Source organism: Cygnus atratus, chromosome 2, assembly GCF_013377495.2.
Source record: "Cygnus atratus isolate AKBS03 ecotype Queensland, Australia chromosome 2, CAtr_DNAZoo_HiC_assembly, whole genome shotgun sequence".
Taxonomy (NCBI): Eukaryota; Metazoa; Chordata; class Aves; order Anseriformes; family Anatidae; genus Cygnus; species Cygnus atratus.
In genome coordinates, this window is record NC_066363.1 from 58,761,820 (window position 1) to 58,778,817 (window position 16,998).

The 16,998-nt window shown below is 40.7% G+C and overlaps 1 protein-coding gene across 12 annotated transcripts in view; it reads right to left on the reverse strand.

Moving 5' to 3' along the window:
- HECW1 (HECT, C2 and WW domain containing E3 ubiquitin protein ligase 1) overlaps positions 1 to 16,998 on the reverse strand; it is a 267,774-nt gene that overhangs the window by 23,965 nt on the left and 226,811 nt on the right. For all 12 annotated transcript variants that reach the window (XM_035552522.2, XM_035552524.2, XM_035552514.2 and 9 more), the window contains one exon: positions 16,017 to 16,169. In XM_035552522.2, the coding sequence (XP_035408415.1) occupies positions 16,017 to 16,169 (153 nt within the window). The remainder of the gene's footprint in view (positions 1 to 16,016; positions 16,170 to 16,998) is intronic.

Genomic DNA, 16,998 nt, shown 5'->3' on the forward strand with positions numbered 1-16,998 from the left:
GGACAAGGATGTTTTTTGTTCATCATTCTATAGGGTTTGCCTTGTGGGCTACATTATCTATGGTATGAGAAACTTTAAATCCTAATAGGAGAAACTTTAAATCCTAATAGAGGAGGCATTTGATGAGATTAAAAAGATTAAAAATCTCACAAACCTTATCTCACTTAAACACATTAGTTGGGTTTAAGTGTGCCCTTCTTGATGTGGTAACTTGTGCAAAAAATATTCAAAGAAGGGCTGAGAATCATAGAATCTCCTGAGCTGGAAGGGACCCACAAAGATCATTGGGTCCAACTCCTGGCTCCACACAGAAACACCCAATAATCAGACCCTATGTCTGAGAGCGCTGTCCAAACACTTGATCTCCAGCAGGCTTGGTGCCATGACCACTGCCCTGGGGAGCCTGTCCCAGTGCCCAACCACCCTCTGGGTGCAGAACCTTTCCCTAACACCCAGCCTGACCCTTCCCTGTCCCAGCCCCATGCCGTTCCCTCGGATCCTGTCGCTGTCCCCAGAGAGCAGAGCTCAGCGCCTGCCCCTCCGCTCCCCTCGTGAGGGAGCTGCAGGCCGCCATGAGGCCTCCCCTCAGCCTGCTCTGCTCTGGGCTGAACAAACCAAGGGACCTCAGCCGCTCCTCATACGTCTTGCCCTCTAGGCTCCTCACCATCTTCATAACTCTCCTTTGGACACTCTCTAATAGTTTTATGTCCTTTTTATATTGTGGCACCCAGAACTGCACACAGTACTCGAGGTGAGGCCACACCAGCGCAGAGCAGAGCAGGACAATCACTTCCCTCGACCAGCGAGCAACACCGTGCTGGTGCACCCCAGGACATGGTTGGCCCTCCTGGCTGCCAGGGCACGCTGTTGACTCATATTCAACTTGCTGCCAACTGAAACCCCCAGATCCCTTTCCATGGGGCTGCTCTCCAGCCTCTCATCCCCAAGCCTGTACATAACAGCCAGAGTTGCTCTGTCCCAGGTGCAGAATCCAACTTAAGAGAGATGAATACAGTAAATACGGTTCAAAACATATTTGAAAGTGGCATTTTCCATTCACAAGACTACTGAAAACTTTCTTTCATCTTTAAGACAAATTTACACATTCTGTTGCATCAGCTTTAAAGCTTTTGTCTGCTTAATTGTGTAGATAAACTTCTGGCTACCTGAAAGACAAGCTGAACAAATGAAGCTGCACTTTGGTACAGGATTTGTGCCCTTGGCAGCTGTTCTAAGGAAGAATGATGCTTGCCAGGTGGATGCAACCAGAAAGCCTATTAGTCCTTCCACAGTGGGAAAGGTTGGACCTCATCTCAACCAGTATTAGACACCACAGAAACTAAAAGGGGAAAATATTTGAAGGGCCCAGTCATGGATAAAGCTTTAATCTGAAAATGCATCTTATTAGATGACAGAGAAGTCAATCACGAACCCCAAATTTATAGGAAACTAAGCATCATGGGCTCCCGAGACTGTGGTACAGCATGTTTTAAAGGACAGTTAAAGCCTCCATTGTTACAGAGTCTTGCAAGCATTCTGAGGGCTACAAACCAGTGATAAAAGGAAGCAAAACCCATTCTTATAGCCGAAAATATTGTGACTTGGAATCCTGTTATTTGGGGGTAAGGAGGTCATGCAGAGGTAAATTTATTTATTAAATTCATGATTTCTGAATTTTGGTGGATTTACCATCATTAGCATTTTAAAATGAAGAACAATGTTTCCCCTAAAAAACATGTTGTATTTTGGGTTAGGAGTAATGCAAGCCATTTCTAAGGATGTAAATTTTGCACAAAAGCAGACCAGATGATTACAGCAACTCTGCCTGCCTCATACACTATGAATTTTAAGCAAAACTAGCAGTGTGTCAGGAACATGCACCAGAGGTATGTGTCTATACAATAGAAGTACATATCGTTGTGTTGGCTCACTGTAGGACATAATCAACATGTCCTATAATGACCTGCATCTACAGAGCAATAACCTAGCATTAGATCAGATCATCTTTACAAAACCCTGGCAGCAGATCAAATCCACACCTTCTATCAGCTTCATTAACAAATGCCTTTCTTTAGTTTGGTGTGCATATTTAACCTCTACTCACGATGACAGAACTTTTGAGTGGACTAATGTGATGACACAAAGCGATCTATAGTCAGGAAGGTCAGTCAGCTAACACCACTCTGTTTATCCATCTTGCATCTGCAAACTTTGCAGACAGCCTCTTTGGTACCGTGTTATTTGGTGTTGTGGCAAATTTGCTCTGCACATCTGCAGGCTTAGAGGTGGATGCTGTGGCATTCCAATGCAACGCCTCTTCGCTTCAGGAATCTGATGAGCTCATGTGTCGTTAATACAAAAGGAATGATGCTTACAAAGGCCAGGAGACAAAAGTTCACAAAGTCTCAGTGCATTAAAGACAGAAGTTAAATAATTCCTAAACTAGTCCTGAAGAAGAATTCCAACAGAAGGAGTAACATTATTGTTAGCTCATTTTCTTTTCTTATATCCGTCTCCAATATGAAGAATTCTCAGCACAACAGATATAATTCTGGGTCATCTCTATGCTGCTCTTCTCATATTGCAGTGAGGACTCATCCCACCTCTTCTGATGTCTAATCATGCAAACATTCCACCTGAGAACTTATCCTGGACCCCCATGCTTGCTAAGCTTCTACAATGAAATGACCAACCCGGTATTTCAGTAGAGAGCAGCAGATATTGTCTACCTGGACTTCAGTAAGGCTTTGGACACTGTCTCCTGTAAGATCCTCACATGTTGATGTATGGGCTGGATGGCAGAGAGTGAGATGGACAGAAAACTGGCTGAACAGCTGGGCCCAGAGGATGGTGATCAGTGTCACAACATTTAGCTGGAGGCCAGTGACTAGCAGAGTACCCATGGGGTCAATACCGGGTCCAGTTCTATTTAACATCTTCGTTAACGATCTGGACGATGCGGCAGAGTATATCCTCAGCAAGTTTGCAGACAACTCAAAACTGGGAGGAGTGGTGGATACACCAGAGGACCATGCTGCCATCCAGAGTACCATCCTTGACAGGATGGAGAAATGGGCTGACAGGTGCCTCATGAAGTTCAGCAAGGAGCAGTGCTAAGTCCTGCATTGTTCCTCCCCCTGTTGCTGTGGAGGAACAACCCCTGGCACCAGTACATGCTGGGGCCACCCAGCTAGAAAGCACCTCAGCAGAAAAAGATGTGGGGGTCCTGCTGGACACCAAATTGAACTTGAGCACACAACAGTGTACCCTTGCCACAAGGAAGGCTAACTATCCTTGGGCTGTAATTGGCAAAATATTGCCAGCAGGATGAGGGAGGGAATCCTTCCCTCCTGTTCAGCACTGGTGAGGCCACTCATGGGGTGCTGTGTCCAGTTCTGAGCTCCCCAGTACAAGAGAGACATGGACATACTGGAGAGAGTCCAACAAAGGGCCACGAAGATTAATGAACTCAAACTCCTCTCCTGTGAGGAAAGGCTGCTAGAGGTGGGACTGTTCAGCCTGCAGAAGAGAAAGCTCAGGGGGATCTCATCAATGTATATTAGAAACTGGAGGAGGGTGTGGAAAGACAGAGCCAGGCTCTTTCCAGTAGTGCCCAGTGACCAGACAAGAGGAAATGAGAACAAATCAGAATGCGGAAGGTTCCCTCTGAACAGCACTTTTTACTGTGAGGGAACTAAGCAGTGGTACAGGTTGCCCAGGGAGGCTGTGGAGTCTACCTCCTTAGAGATCTTCAAAAGCCATCTGGACATGGTCCTGGGCAACCTGCTCTAGGTGTTCCTGCTTGAGCAGGGGGTTGGACCAGACGACCTCCAGAGCTCCCTTCCAACCTCAACCATTCTGGGATTCTGTGTGATGAGCTTCATTTTAATTTAATTTTCCAAATTAAAAAAAAAGAAAGGAAACATTTAGGACCGCTCACATGGAGCAACTGTGCAAATTTCCATCCTGGAAAATGATGGATGTTAAATAGTTATAGACTACAGGGATTTATCCCTGCAGTCCCTGCAAATGTTATTGGGACTTAATAGAGCATACATTCTGCTCAGAGCCAAGGCATCTCATTCAGGCATTGAAAGATGAGAGAGCATATTTTATAAGTACCTCCTTGATAATATTCTGTCTGCTGATTCTTACTATAAAACTTATGAAACTTAGTTATATTTTAAAGGAAATTTGTAACACTCATTTAAGAAAGTGCTGGCCTTTCTTAAGTAGTCCTGACTGGAAAGCATATGGAAAGTGAACCAGTACAGCAGGTCTGCTTGCAGGTTGCCATAAAATACAAAGAAGGTGTTCAAAGATGTGTAAAATATTCACACATTGACCAGTAACAGAAATTAAGCAAGAAAAAAAAAAGGATGAAAATTGATTTTCAGAGAGAGAAACAACCTGGTACAAATAAAATTACAATAGTGGTATCAAATCCTGAACTTGTAATGTTTCTCTTCAGATGAAGATCTACAGGAATAAGCCTTCTCTTGCCAGTCGTCCTTTACATAGTTTTACTTTTGCGAGGCACCTTAGTTTCATATGATGAATGTGTTTCAAGTGAGTCAACCTCTCAATTTATTATTATACTGTGCAGAAATTTTCTGCCTGAAAAGCAGAACTTTTACTTTTTACTTTTACTATTATTGACTCCAGTCAGTGCTTGCCCTGCTTTTCTGGATCTATCTGCAAATGGAACACAACATTTCTGTTTCTCAGTACTAAAGAGTAACCACATGAAAAAGAGCTATTGCTTACACATGATGGAAACGTGAACTATCCATGTCATCTTAAATCTCTGGAGCTCATGTACCCTGAATTAACAATTAAATCTCAAACCATTCCTGAGGCTTAATTTACCAGTAACTGAAAAACAACGAGATAATGCAAACCTCATTGCTTCTTTAGTTAACTTAATAAAATCCTTCAAAAGTCTTTTTCTTGTCTCTAACCAAGCTATGTTGCATTTTCTCCCAAATTGTCTTTTCATCTTGTTTATATCCTGGTTATACCAACTACGAAAAAATTGTCAGGAATGGCTAAAATACTAATTGTCACTGAGAAAAAAAACAACAACAACAACAACAAAAACATGCTTTTGTCAGGGAAGCTCCAGGTTATTCTACCTTATCCAGAAAAAATGAGGGACAAAGACAATATAGATAAAGGAAATTCACAACACCCCCTCAGGTTTCTTTACAATACACTCCATCAAACAGCTACTTCCAGGAGGACTCCTGAATTGAAGCACACTGTGGTTCCAAGCAATTGCTCACGCAGAGAAACAGTTACAGCTGAATTTGCATAACATTATGTCAAAGATAATAAACCCTCACAGAACTGGACATGTATGAAGCACCATGCTGAGGTATCTACACTGGCTCCTTGCCCATCACTTGAGCTGCATCAGAGGTTATTACTGTATGTACGGAATTGAGCAAATCCGTCTCTGATGACTCCTCCACACAGTGGAGACTGTGTGACTCCACTCAGTCACAGGTATGACAGCCTTGTATGAGCACTAGAGAATCCAGGCATAGGAAATGGAGGATTCATTTTCACTTCTGTCTTTCCAACTAATAAGGAGATCAATAAAGTAGACAGTCATGAAATAGGTGCTATGTGTCATTCTACCAATAGCGAGGAAGTTCCATGAAGGTGGTGTTTTGGAGGAGGAGAGGAGGAGTGTGACAGAGTGTTGCAGAGCCAACAACCTCATGGACCATAATGTACAATCATCATCCTCTGGGAGAACCGCTGGCAAAATATGATAGTACAAACATGACTAACCATCAGAAAACAGGATACTTGCAGGGTTCACCTTCTCTTTCTGGTACAATGGGTAAAACATACTGGCCTATAAGATGGTTGGCAAACTCTCCTTCAATTCTGAGCAGTGACAACAGAACAGGTGCAGACTGAGGTATGAACAACTGGCTAGAAGATTACAAATCTCAACACTTTGTGATTCCCAGATCCTAGATTTTTTTATTATAATAATTATTTTTTTTCCCATTGGCAGATCTTAAAGTAGCTTGCAGAGGAGATCAGTGTCATTATTTCATCTAACAAATGAAAAAACTTAAGCACAGAGGTAAAATGACTTATCTACTGTTCTTCAGGAAACAAGTGGTAGAGACAGAAACGGAATCATACTCCTTGGGGTCCCACCTCCATTTCGGTGTTTAGTGTATTTGACATTTTTTCGCTTTCTTACATTCTGTAAAGCAACATGTAACTGTGTGGATCAGCTCTAGTTCATGATAGGCTCCTTATGGATCAACTCAGTCTGATGCAAATGGGTTGTTTTTGAAGCCAGCAAAAGAGCAGTTTTACCAAGAGATTTTGATTTCTCAGTCAAACCCTTTGGAAACGTGGGGAGGCACTTTGCAAACCTACGAATTGGTGAAGTTTTATACATGGTATGATTTACGATTGCTTTCCATGGCTTTGTCGTGTGTTGAAACGAACTATTCAAGTTAGAGAGGAAAATCCATAGATTTAGTCATCTGCCAGACAAGAGGGCCATAAAGCACAAGCCAAATGACTGCACATTTTCCTTCAATGGCTAACTAAGAACACTGAAGCCACAATAATTGACTTAGTCAAAGGAAGCATATTCTTTCCAGTCTGTCTGGGGTATTTAAACATAAGAGAGACTGCTCATCATAAACTCACTGGTAAGCACCCAGGAATGTTTACACCGTGTGATGAAGCATGATGCAGATACCCTTGAGCTAAGTGCAAACAGGTCATCTGCAGTGCAGAGCCACGTGGATTTAGCACTTAAGGTTCAGAAGCTGTACCTTGCACTTGCACTGTGCTGCATTTCAGCTAACGATCCCTGCCTCTTGGGATGAGGTTCCTCAACTGAGTAAGCTCAGAAATCAGACGTGCTACTAAGTGTTTGATGGTCTCTTTTAGATCTCGTTCTGCAAAACACTGAACAACTTTAACTTTATTAATACTACTGAAAACTGACAGCTCTGATACTGTCCCAGGAACATGGAGAATGCAGCAGACCTCAACCTTTTCATTGCTGTTCTCTGAAGTCTGAGAAAAGTTTTGACTTTTCTGTTATAAATTCAAGCTTCTAGTTCATCTTTTCTGGAATGCAAGTCATGAGACAATGTGAAAAGCTTCCTTACACTGGACACAAGAGACTGAATTTGCAATTCTATATTCCCATTATTACATACATAACTTTTCGTAGAGGTCAGACAGGTAAAGATTGTTCTCATCCTCCACAATTTTGAGACTTTATTGAGATTTTGAAAAATATTCCTATCTCAAGTTGGGGCAAACCAACAAACTTGAAATTACCCTTCTCCATATATATACATTCAGATCAGATCAATGTAAATATTTTATCTTCCCTGTTTCTGCACTTTAATGTAATGCTTAGCTAACATATTGAAATGAAAAATATTTTTCAATGGAGAAATAAAACCTTCAACTTCCAAAATATCCCAGGGAAAGAACTACATAAAGAAAAATGCCTTTTCTATTAAAAAAAGAAATACATGGCTTTGAGTGATTTACCGAAAACAATTCTGCTCCGCAAGCAGATTTTTTTTTTGATGCATGAATTGTGTTTACTAACAAAAAAAGGCTAGCTTGGGAATTTCTGCACCTGTCCTAATTGACATTTCTTTATCTTACCAAAGCCTGAATAAAATATAGTAGAAATAGGAGTGGCAAAGACAACTGAGCGATACTTCACAGTGACAGCTCAGTGTTGCCATTCCAGTGTGGCTGGAACAAGAGATATGAGGACATTCACCACTCACTGGGGGTTTTTCACCACTACAAATAAACACACCATCACTGCCCACCCTGACGCTTCCCTGCAGGCCCCCATGCTCAAAGACACTATGGATTTTACCCTTTTCTCCTCTACCACATGCAAGGTGGAGACACCATACAGATTTTCATGTGAACCCTTCCATCACTGGGAAAATGCAATCCAGAACATTGCAAAAGATTAAATGGCCTTAAGCAAGGGGAAAAAATGACTTCTGTAAAAACACAACAAAATACAACACCCGCCTTTCCCTCAAACCAAACTCTAATTATGGAAACAGTGCTACACAATATGGGATCCAGAGAAGAGAGGAGGAGGGACTGTAAGAGACACAATTCGTCCTAAAACCCTTGTGATACAGCCATTCAGATTCTCAAAAGAACTTGGATAAAAATCCACCAGTAAGTGACAGAAAGCCAAGAATAAGAAAAATACAAAGCAGAAACTTTTTTTTTTTAATAATAAAAAAAAAGGGAGCTGTAGAAGCTCAGTTCGGGAGAATGTTTTTTTTCTCCTCCACTCTGGTTTGCCTTTAATCTTCCAATTCCTCCTGACCCTTAATAAATAATTAACCAGCTGCTGAGGCAGGCTCTATGTGATACAGTCATACATCAGACTTAATAGGAAAATCAAGGTTTACTTAAGTACTGAAAGCAATGAAAGAGTACAGCAGCAAGAAGGTATTTCAGTAACATACCCTTTTCACATAGTGAAATGGTCTTATAAAATGATTTCAGCTGCATATTTATTTTAATATAATTCTTGTCCAGAAGATTTACAATAGTGCTTGAAAATTGCTCATGCAAACATAATTTATTTAAAGTAAGATATTGCTTGTAATTAAAATTTATAGCGTAATGTAAAATTAAATGCTTTGGCTTTCTATGGTGCCTTTCATCTGAGAATTTCAAAGCAGTTCAGAGCATTAGTATACATCAAATGGATTTCAAGTTGATTACAGACTGGAAATCTCTTCATATGGAAAGTGAGGCAAAGAGGTAATGATCTAAATTTCAAGAACTGAATGTTGCTGGATGCCCACTCTGAGAAGTGCTGTATCTGCTCTGATTTTTAAGAGGATGATTTTTCAGTGCTTAGCATAAACAGGCCCCTTCAAGATGGCTGTCAAAACGCTCTTCTAAATTCATTGTTCCCCCAAATGCAGACCCACACAACTGACCCATTTGAGTCAGGTACAAAACTGAACTCTGTGTTTCTGACTCCCTCAACAGAACAGGTATTGGGCCATACTCAGGTTACTTGCCACAACAGCTGAAACATGTTCCTCAGAGCTATTTTCAGTCAGTGGAGAGGAGTACTGGTTATTTGCAGAGCTCCTGCTTCAATGTTGTGACTACTTTTCTCCACTGTTTCTATAAAGAGCCACAGAAAATGCCTAAATCCATCACAGGAGCTGGTCAGCATCTGAATACAACCCCTTAGGTCATGAGGCAATTTGTCACGTTCTTTAAAAAGACTTCAGCTGAAACAAGCTATTCTCCGTGTGGCAGGATTAATGGTGCTTTGTTTCCTACAATCTGTCTGATGGCCTTACATTACTACACTGCAATAGCTGCAGTTCTTCCTACACATCTCTGCTAGCACTTCCCACACTTCTTTGGAGTATCTCCAGTTTCTCCCTCCTGCCTTCCCTGAGCATTCACAGCTCTCCCTCACATGCTCTAGTTACTGAACAAGATGGTAAAGCTGGTTCGCAGCCCATGCTTGTGGTGGGCCTGTCAGCTCACTCAGGCCAGCCAAGGGGCCAAACAGAATAGGCAACTGTTGAGCTCGTCAGACTGCCCTTGCTAAGGCATTCTTCAGCATATTTGTACTTTACTCAATCACAAGTTTCGCAACGCTTTAAGGAACTTTGCATCTTTGGGACATTTGCCTTCCTGTCGAATAAGTCCTAAACTGACTAGGAAACTGATGGATATACAGCACAATTGCAAAAGGCAGAGCTCCTAAGGAAATCGGGTCATGAAAACCAAGCCTTCTGAGTAGAAAGGGACAGCTGAGGTTGTGACATTCTTGATTCTTCTAGGGTTTATTATATAAAAAAATAGGAAAAACCAACACCCTGCATTCTCTGGAACACTTGGGATGGACAGTGATGGCTACGTGGTTTATATGAAACAAATAAAAGGGAAGGTCAGAGTTTGGCATGGGGTATACCCACACAGCAGTGTGTGGGCAAAGGGAGCTTGCTCTACCCATGTGCCAAGCTTGCCAGAGCACGTATAAGCAATCAAGGCAGTGCCGAGCCTGAACTAATCAGCCCTGATAGGTGGCTGCATACATTTGCTCAGCTCAGTGTTCCAGTAAGCACATCAGTTAGCTTGGAAAGCAAGTTCATGTCTGCATGAAGAGTGGGTGCAACAGGCTTTCGTTTACCTGCAGAATACTGTGCAGAAATACATGAAAGTTTTCTGTCTGAGTCTGTTCAGCAGTGAGAACTAGAATATGGAGGGTATTGAAAGGCATAAAAAAAAAAAAGACTATGGGAGTTGAATGAAAAAACTCCTGCCCTAAAAGCAGCTGTAAATGAACATTAAATTAATATAGTTTATTAGGACACCACAGTGAGGAATCAGTCTACAGCTTCTGGGAACCTGGGCCACTGGGTCTGACTGTGTCCATCCTTGTGGTCTTTAATAGGGTTCTGTGCAAAAACATATTAGTCAAAAACCTTCAACTTTCTAATAAGCTTCTGCTAAATAAATGTATTAAACTTCATTAAAAAACAAACAAACAAACAACAAAAAAAGAAAACAAAATCAAGACAGAACAGGACTTCTCTGAGATGGATATAGAATGCTAAGCATGATTAGCAAGCTGCAAATACCTCTAGGGCAACCGTGACATTGGGGTCTTGGTCTCTGGTTGTATAAATAACACAGCAAGGTCTGCAAATGCATAATTGTTAAAAAAAACATGCTGTCATTAGTTTGCTATGAAAATATAAAAAAAAGATGTTTCAAGTTAGCATCCCTCAGATCTCCAAATGAATGTCTGTGAATGATTTTATCTGTCTAGGCCATCTGGTCTTCTATGCAGAGACTGGGCTTCCTTTCACATTTCTGGCTGTGGTTCTAAATTCACAAACATGCAATGAACTAAAAATTCAAAAGTAGAAGATGCGAGTTAGATAAAAGAACAGGCAAGTGAGCTGGGGACAGAAAGTCTGGCGTAGGTGACCATGCTGTGACTACAATGCTGTGTCTTGAAGAAGGGTGCATTACATTATCTAACTGGATTACTCTTGGGGACAGGACTGCTGTGAAGGAAAACTCTAGCCCACTCAGAAGACATGAAAAGAGAGACTGGATTTCCGCCTGACAGCAGTTTGTGAATACAGTGTTTTGTGAACTGAAAAGACAACGGTACTTTTGTTATCACTGTCAGATTAAGTACTCACAGCAGGGAGAGAAACTTCTCAGGCAAACACTGAGAATTGTTGTATTCTAAGAAATAAAACTTATCTGATATTATGATGACAGACAAATTTTAAACATCTGAAAATGGTAGCCACAAGAACAATGAAAAAGCACAGAGATAACAGTCCTCAGGTTTGGCAAAATGATACAGAAATCATCATGAAAACCAATTTCCACTTTACCACGTGGCATAGCAGGACCTGAGTAGGGAAATACTATGGAAAATGGTAGACAAAATGAACGCCTGAGGAAAACGATAATGTATCACACCATGGTTAGACAAATCATTCTGTTACAATGTCGGGTGAATGAGATGCAGTGAACAAACACCAGTCATATTTTAGACCTTTGAAAATGCACCATGAAGACAACAGTGACCCACACGAGCATTTGAGATTATGCAAACTCTGAAACTAGATATTTTGTTCCCAGAATTTAGAAACATATTTGTTCCATCTATTATTTTGCAGGATATTTTTTTTCACTCAGGACTGATATATCCATCCATCCATCCAACCATTTATTCATTCATTCATTTATTTTTGGTGAAAAGGGGAACTAAAATATTCAGTCAAATTTTTAGTCTCCAAATCAGAGATAGAAACACTGTCCCAATCTCTGTTAAAATGACCATTTTGTATTAACTCCAAGAGAAAGATCTCCCATCTTCCCTTTCCATCTGCTGAAGTCCAACTTAACAAGCACCACTGCTCACAAAAAATGAAATCTGAAGTTTCTGAGGGAGTTACAAGTTTATCCCCCAAAGGTCTTGCCCTCCCTAGAAAAGAGAGTTCCTATCTATGTTTTCCAGAGATCTAATGCTTTAAATATCATCACCTGCCATCTCCCTGCACCCTAGCAGCACTCTGTAGAGCTCTATGTAAGATGAATTTGAGGGATATCATAATCCTGAATATCATAAAAGGAAGAAAGTGTCCAAGTATCTGAAAAAGTATCTTTGTATATGTGCTAATATTGGGCATCCTGGACACCAGGGCTTCATTGCTGCAGGGAACTGAAAGCAAGTCTGAAATCTTTCAAAGGGTTGTTAGCAGGGAAGAAAGTGATAAGCTAATGTTGCAAGCTATTGGGAGCCATTTGCTCATATGTGAGAACGCAGCATTATGGCAATTAACCAGCTATAGTAGCTGTTCAGTAGCTGTACTGAATATTACACCTCTAACTTCATTGGAGGTTGTGATAAAAAAGTTTCACATTCCCCACTATTCTGTCTCCCAGCACATTGTGCAAAACCTGAGAGAGATAATTCAGCGACTCTCCTTATTTCAATTACCCAAAACACCTGACCAAGTGCAAAGACAAGAATATTCTTTCTGGGTTAAACCATACTCTTTTCACTGGAATAACACACGGCAGCTGCAACCATACTTTGCCCACTCATTTGGAGAAAGGCAAACTACCGTTAGTGGGGGGTGTGAACTGTATTTTTGAAGATGCTTTCAAATATTCAGGCAAAGAACTAGACATGTTACCCAGATCAGACAGAATGGCTCATTACCAGCATGGATTAAAAGCAACCCTGTTGACCATGAACTTCAGGTACATCCTGCAGCATGCAGATAAAAATGTGTAAGATCAAACTTCATAGGTCTAGAAAGATTCAACTGTGCCATTTCAGATACAAGAGGATTTAAAATCATTTTTATGAAGTTCGAAAAAGTGTGATATCTTGTATTTTGTATGTTCTGCATGCACATATGTTAACTGCAGGAAAAAGTCTTATTCAATGGAAGCTTGCAGGAAAGGTGTTAAATCTCAGTTTCTCCATAAATGAGAAATATTTTCCAGTCATTACGTCTTTTTTACTTGGCACACATACAACTACTCTATGCTTTGATGTGCTCATTTTGGACTCTGAATGTTGTTTGCACAAAGAGCAAGGCATGAAATAAGCCATTAACAGGGGCAGAACTATAACTTTTAGGCCAGGGGAAAAAGAGCAGTGTATTTCTCAATTCTGCCAGTTCTTCACATCTTTGCATTTTGTTAAACATGTTCTATCTCAAACTCACCACTGTTCCCTTAAAAAGTGAAAATGTAAAATAATTTTGAGGAGATTTTTTCTGCTAGCCCTGTTTCTTACTATATCATGTCTTGATAGGTCTTGCAGAACTAATCTACAGAAAAACACGTCAAGGGTAAATTCAACAAAAATGATAAGCCCCAAAGCCCCAAAAGGCATACAGTTCAAGAAATCTGCAAATATAAAACAATTATGGTTGTGTGGTTTTTATGACTGACATCAAACTTAAAGTTTTAAAAAGACTATGAATATTAATTATCTGTGACCTTGAGATTCTCAAAACCAATTCATCCATGCATGTTAACTAATGTCTTATAACAGTTTTCAGAACAGGAAAATAATCTTCATTTCTTGTAGGTTAAAGGGAGAAGGCTCTGCTGGAACCAAATCAACAAGTAAATATGAGAAATAGAAGTTCTAGCACTGACTATGAGGAGAACAAAGCTAGAGAAAGGCTGAGAACTTCAGGAAAACCAAACCAAAACAAAAACAAAAAACATTCCTCATGAACAAATGATGACAAGCAAGTTAGTACAGTGTCCTTAGAAAAGCCTACGAAGCTTTAATGGAAGAATCCTATTCTTTCAGTTTTGAAAAGCTCTGTTCGAATCCTATCTTAGCTGGCTGCCCAGATTTCTGAATACAGTCCTCTAGGGTTACGCATGTATAGCTGAGATCAGTCAACACAGACAGCATAAAAAACTTGGAAAGTCTACACATCTACAAGCCAATAATGAAACCTATTGGGTTAATTACAAACTGCTGATCTTGGCCAGTTGTTTCCTTAACAGGATCAAGAAGTATTACTGAGCACTTACTGGATTGCTTATCTTTCCTTGGGTTCTACAGTCTTAGCCTATTTACTCTACTTTATGTACAAACCTTTTTGTTCATAGCTTTTATTACACTCAACAGGCCAAGAGACTTCATTCTCTTTCCTTAAAAAAACAAACCAAAAATATTCAGAGCCCATATAATATTCAGTGTACAAGTAGCCTGTATAGATGCATGTAGTTGGAGAGATGTGATCCTAACTAACTGCTACTGATTTCTGAGTTAAGTGCTAACTGCTATCGAAAATCGTATTAGGTGTCTTTTCACTTTTTAATATGCCCAGATTACCTTCAAAATCTGCCTCTTCCATGACGAAATCTCTCAATGGGCAGAACAAAATGGGGGTACAGAACAAACTATATGCTCTTTGCAGTGTAATTTATCACTTCTGTTAAGAAAACTGCAGCTGAACTCTTTTCACAAGGAGACTATTTACAACAGATAAGAGGCAGAACCTATTTCAAATACTGCTGGGATAACATGGTAACACCACTTCTGGGGAAACAGGCCTGAGTCTAGCTTGCTCACAGTGTGGGCAGAATGATCCTTGGTTTGCACCTGCATAAGCCGTCTTGTGCCCTGGAATCAGAACGCATCCTCACAAATACAGCCTCTGAAATCAAAAGTTTATCCATGCTGCCTGTTAAACTGAACAAAGGACAGACTGTATTTCTTCTAGAAAACTGGGAAGCCACTTTACACTGTTTAATCAGTAGGATTGCAGTGGGAGACAGACGAGCTGTAAGAACTATGCCACTCTCTTCTTGCTAATGACAGCAGAGAAACATTCTAATGCAAGGAACACTGTTAGCATAATGCTCCACTGCTGGAAATTATAATATTAAAACAATTCAGACACCATTGCTAGCTCACAACAAATCTTGTCTTCCACTGCAGCTTTAGTAGAAGTGATGCTACAACCATTTGGTTATTCTTGATCTCCTGCCCACTGTAAGCTGAAGCAAAGTGGGAACAGTCTACAAGAACAGTGGGACGTGCGTTATTTGCAATTTAAAAGGGGCCTGAACTGCCTTCCATTAAAAAAAAAAAAGAAAGAAAAAAAAAGAAAAAAGAATCTCTGAGAGGAGCCAGTGAGATTGGTTAGACAAAGGAAAACATCATAGGAACAAACCCATGTGTCAGTACTTCTCTGACACAATGAAAGACCACAAGGGATCAAGCAACGCCCAGGGCTGGCAGCCCATGCTTCACTGAACCACATCTGAACATATCAAAGGGAAAACAACTCCCAGAGACAGAGAGATCTGGAGGCTGATAGAAAAATGAAGAGATCACAATACGCATTCAGAATTTTTGATATAGAACCAATTTGCCTGTTTGCACACATACGTGGTAAAGGGAAGAACCTGTTTGCTCTGCTGGCCTTGCCGTACACAAGCAGGGAAAGTGTGGGGTAGAAAAGGTGTATTGCTTTCACTGGGCCTTGTTTAAGGCCTGTAGTAGGTATAGAGCAGCAGGGTGGCTCCTGGAGAGCACTCTATAGCTTTCAAGCACAATGCTGCTTGATTACTGAACGACTACACATGCTATTCTTAGAAAGGGGCCCAGGAGAGGAGGCCTGGATTAAGGAGAGATCTTCCTCCCCCATCCTTTTCACCTTCACATAGAAGCATGAAAACATCAAGTCCCAAGTAATATGATTAGGACATCTGAGTAACAGTACCTCATCACAATTCCTTTTTCAGAGCTTGCTGTTGTATTTACACTTACTCCTTTCTTCCTTCTCCCAATCTACTTCCCAGTTCCCGACAGCAGCAATGGTACTGGTATGTAGCCTAGTCTAAACTGACAGCTTTCATGTTTTGCATTTCCATTTCTGCATTGCTCTAAAAGGATTATTGAATTCTGCGTACAATATCCTTACCATTCTAGGTGATTTTCAACAAAGGCAGACATGGGGCTGATCTGTACAGTGTAAGTGTCATTGGCTGAATACTCAAACAGCCCATAATAGGGATTGAAGAGCTCCTGAGACAGAAGGAAGAAGAATTCTCGTGAGGGGCCACTGTAGTCCAGCCTGGAAAGGAGAAAGTAAAAAAGGTAAAATGAGTCTCGTTCCCATTTGAGTGAATTTCCTGTTTTTCTTGTGTACATTGGCTGCTACCACCTACCACTGTGCAATCAAGTGTTTCTAACATGGTATATATCCTCTCCCAAAACTTGATTATGAGCCCTGAACAGCTCATGATGCTGAAACTTCACCAACATACTGGTTGTTCAGAGAAGAATCGCGACACATCCCTTAAGTAGTTTCCTTCACTTTTTTGTCTGTTGTTTCAAGGGTTTAGTAAATTGGAAGTACAGAGCTCAGCCTTGCCTTAGCTGGCAGGCTAGCAGATGGCAAAGACTCTTCCATCACTTTTTAACTTTTTAGTGAGTGGGTTTGAACTGCCTATGAACACCTGGGTTCACAGATCAGACAGCCCAGACAGAAGCAGAAATCGTTCTTACTCCTCTACACTTGAGATGTAACCAAAGATATAATCTAGCCCCAAGGATGCTTTCTTATAGCGTAAAAGTATAAGGGCAATACTGAGGAAGACCAAGTCTCAGATGAACTCATTTAAGATGGAATGGGGATCCCTCAGTTGTTCCATCCAAGCTCTCCTAATTTCCTAATAGTTTCAAATACATGTGGTACACCTTAAGTTGTGCTTTGTTGTTGCATGATTTTGTGCTGTAGAAAATCAGCATTTTCCCCCCTTTTTTTTTCCAAGTCAAATTTTAAATCAATTTGTTTCCAATTATCTCAACTTGAAAAACAAACAAACAAAAAAGCTTCACGAATGCATTAATCCCAGCTGTGATGGATTTATTAAAAACAGGTTGTCCTTTAATAATGGTAG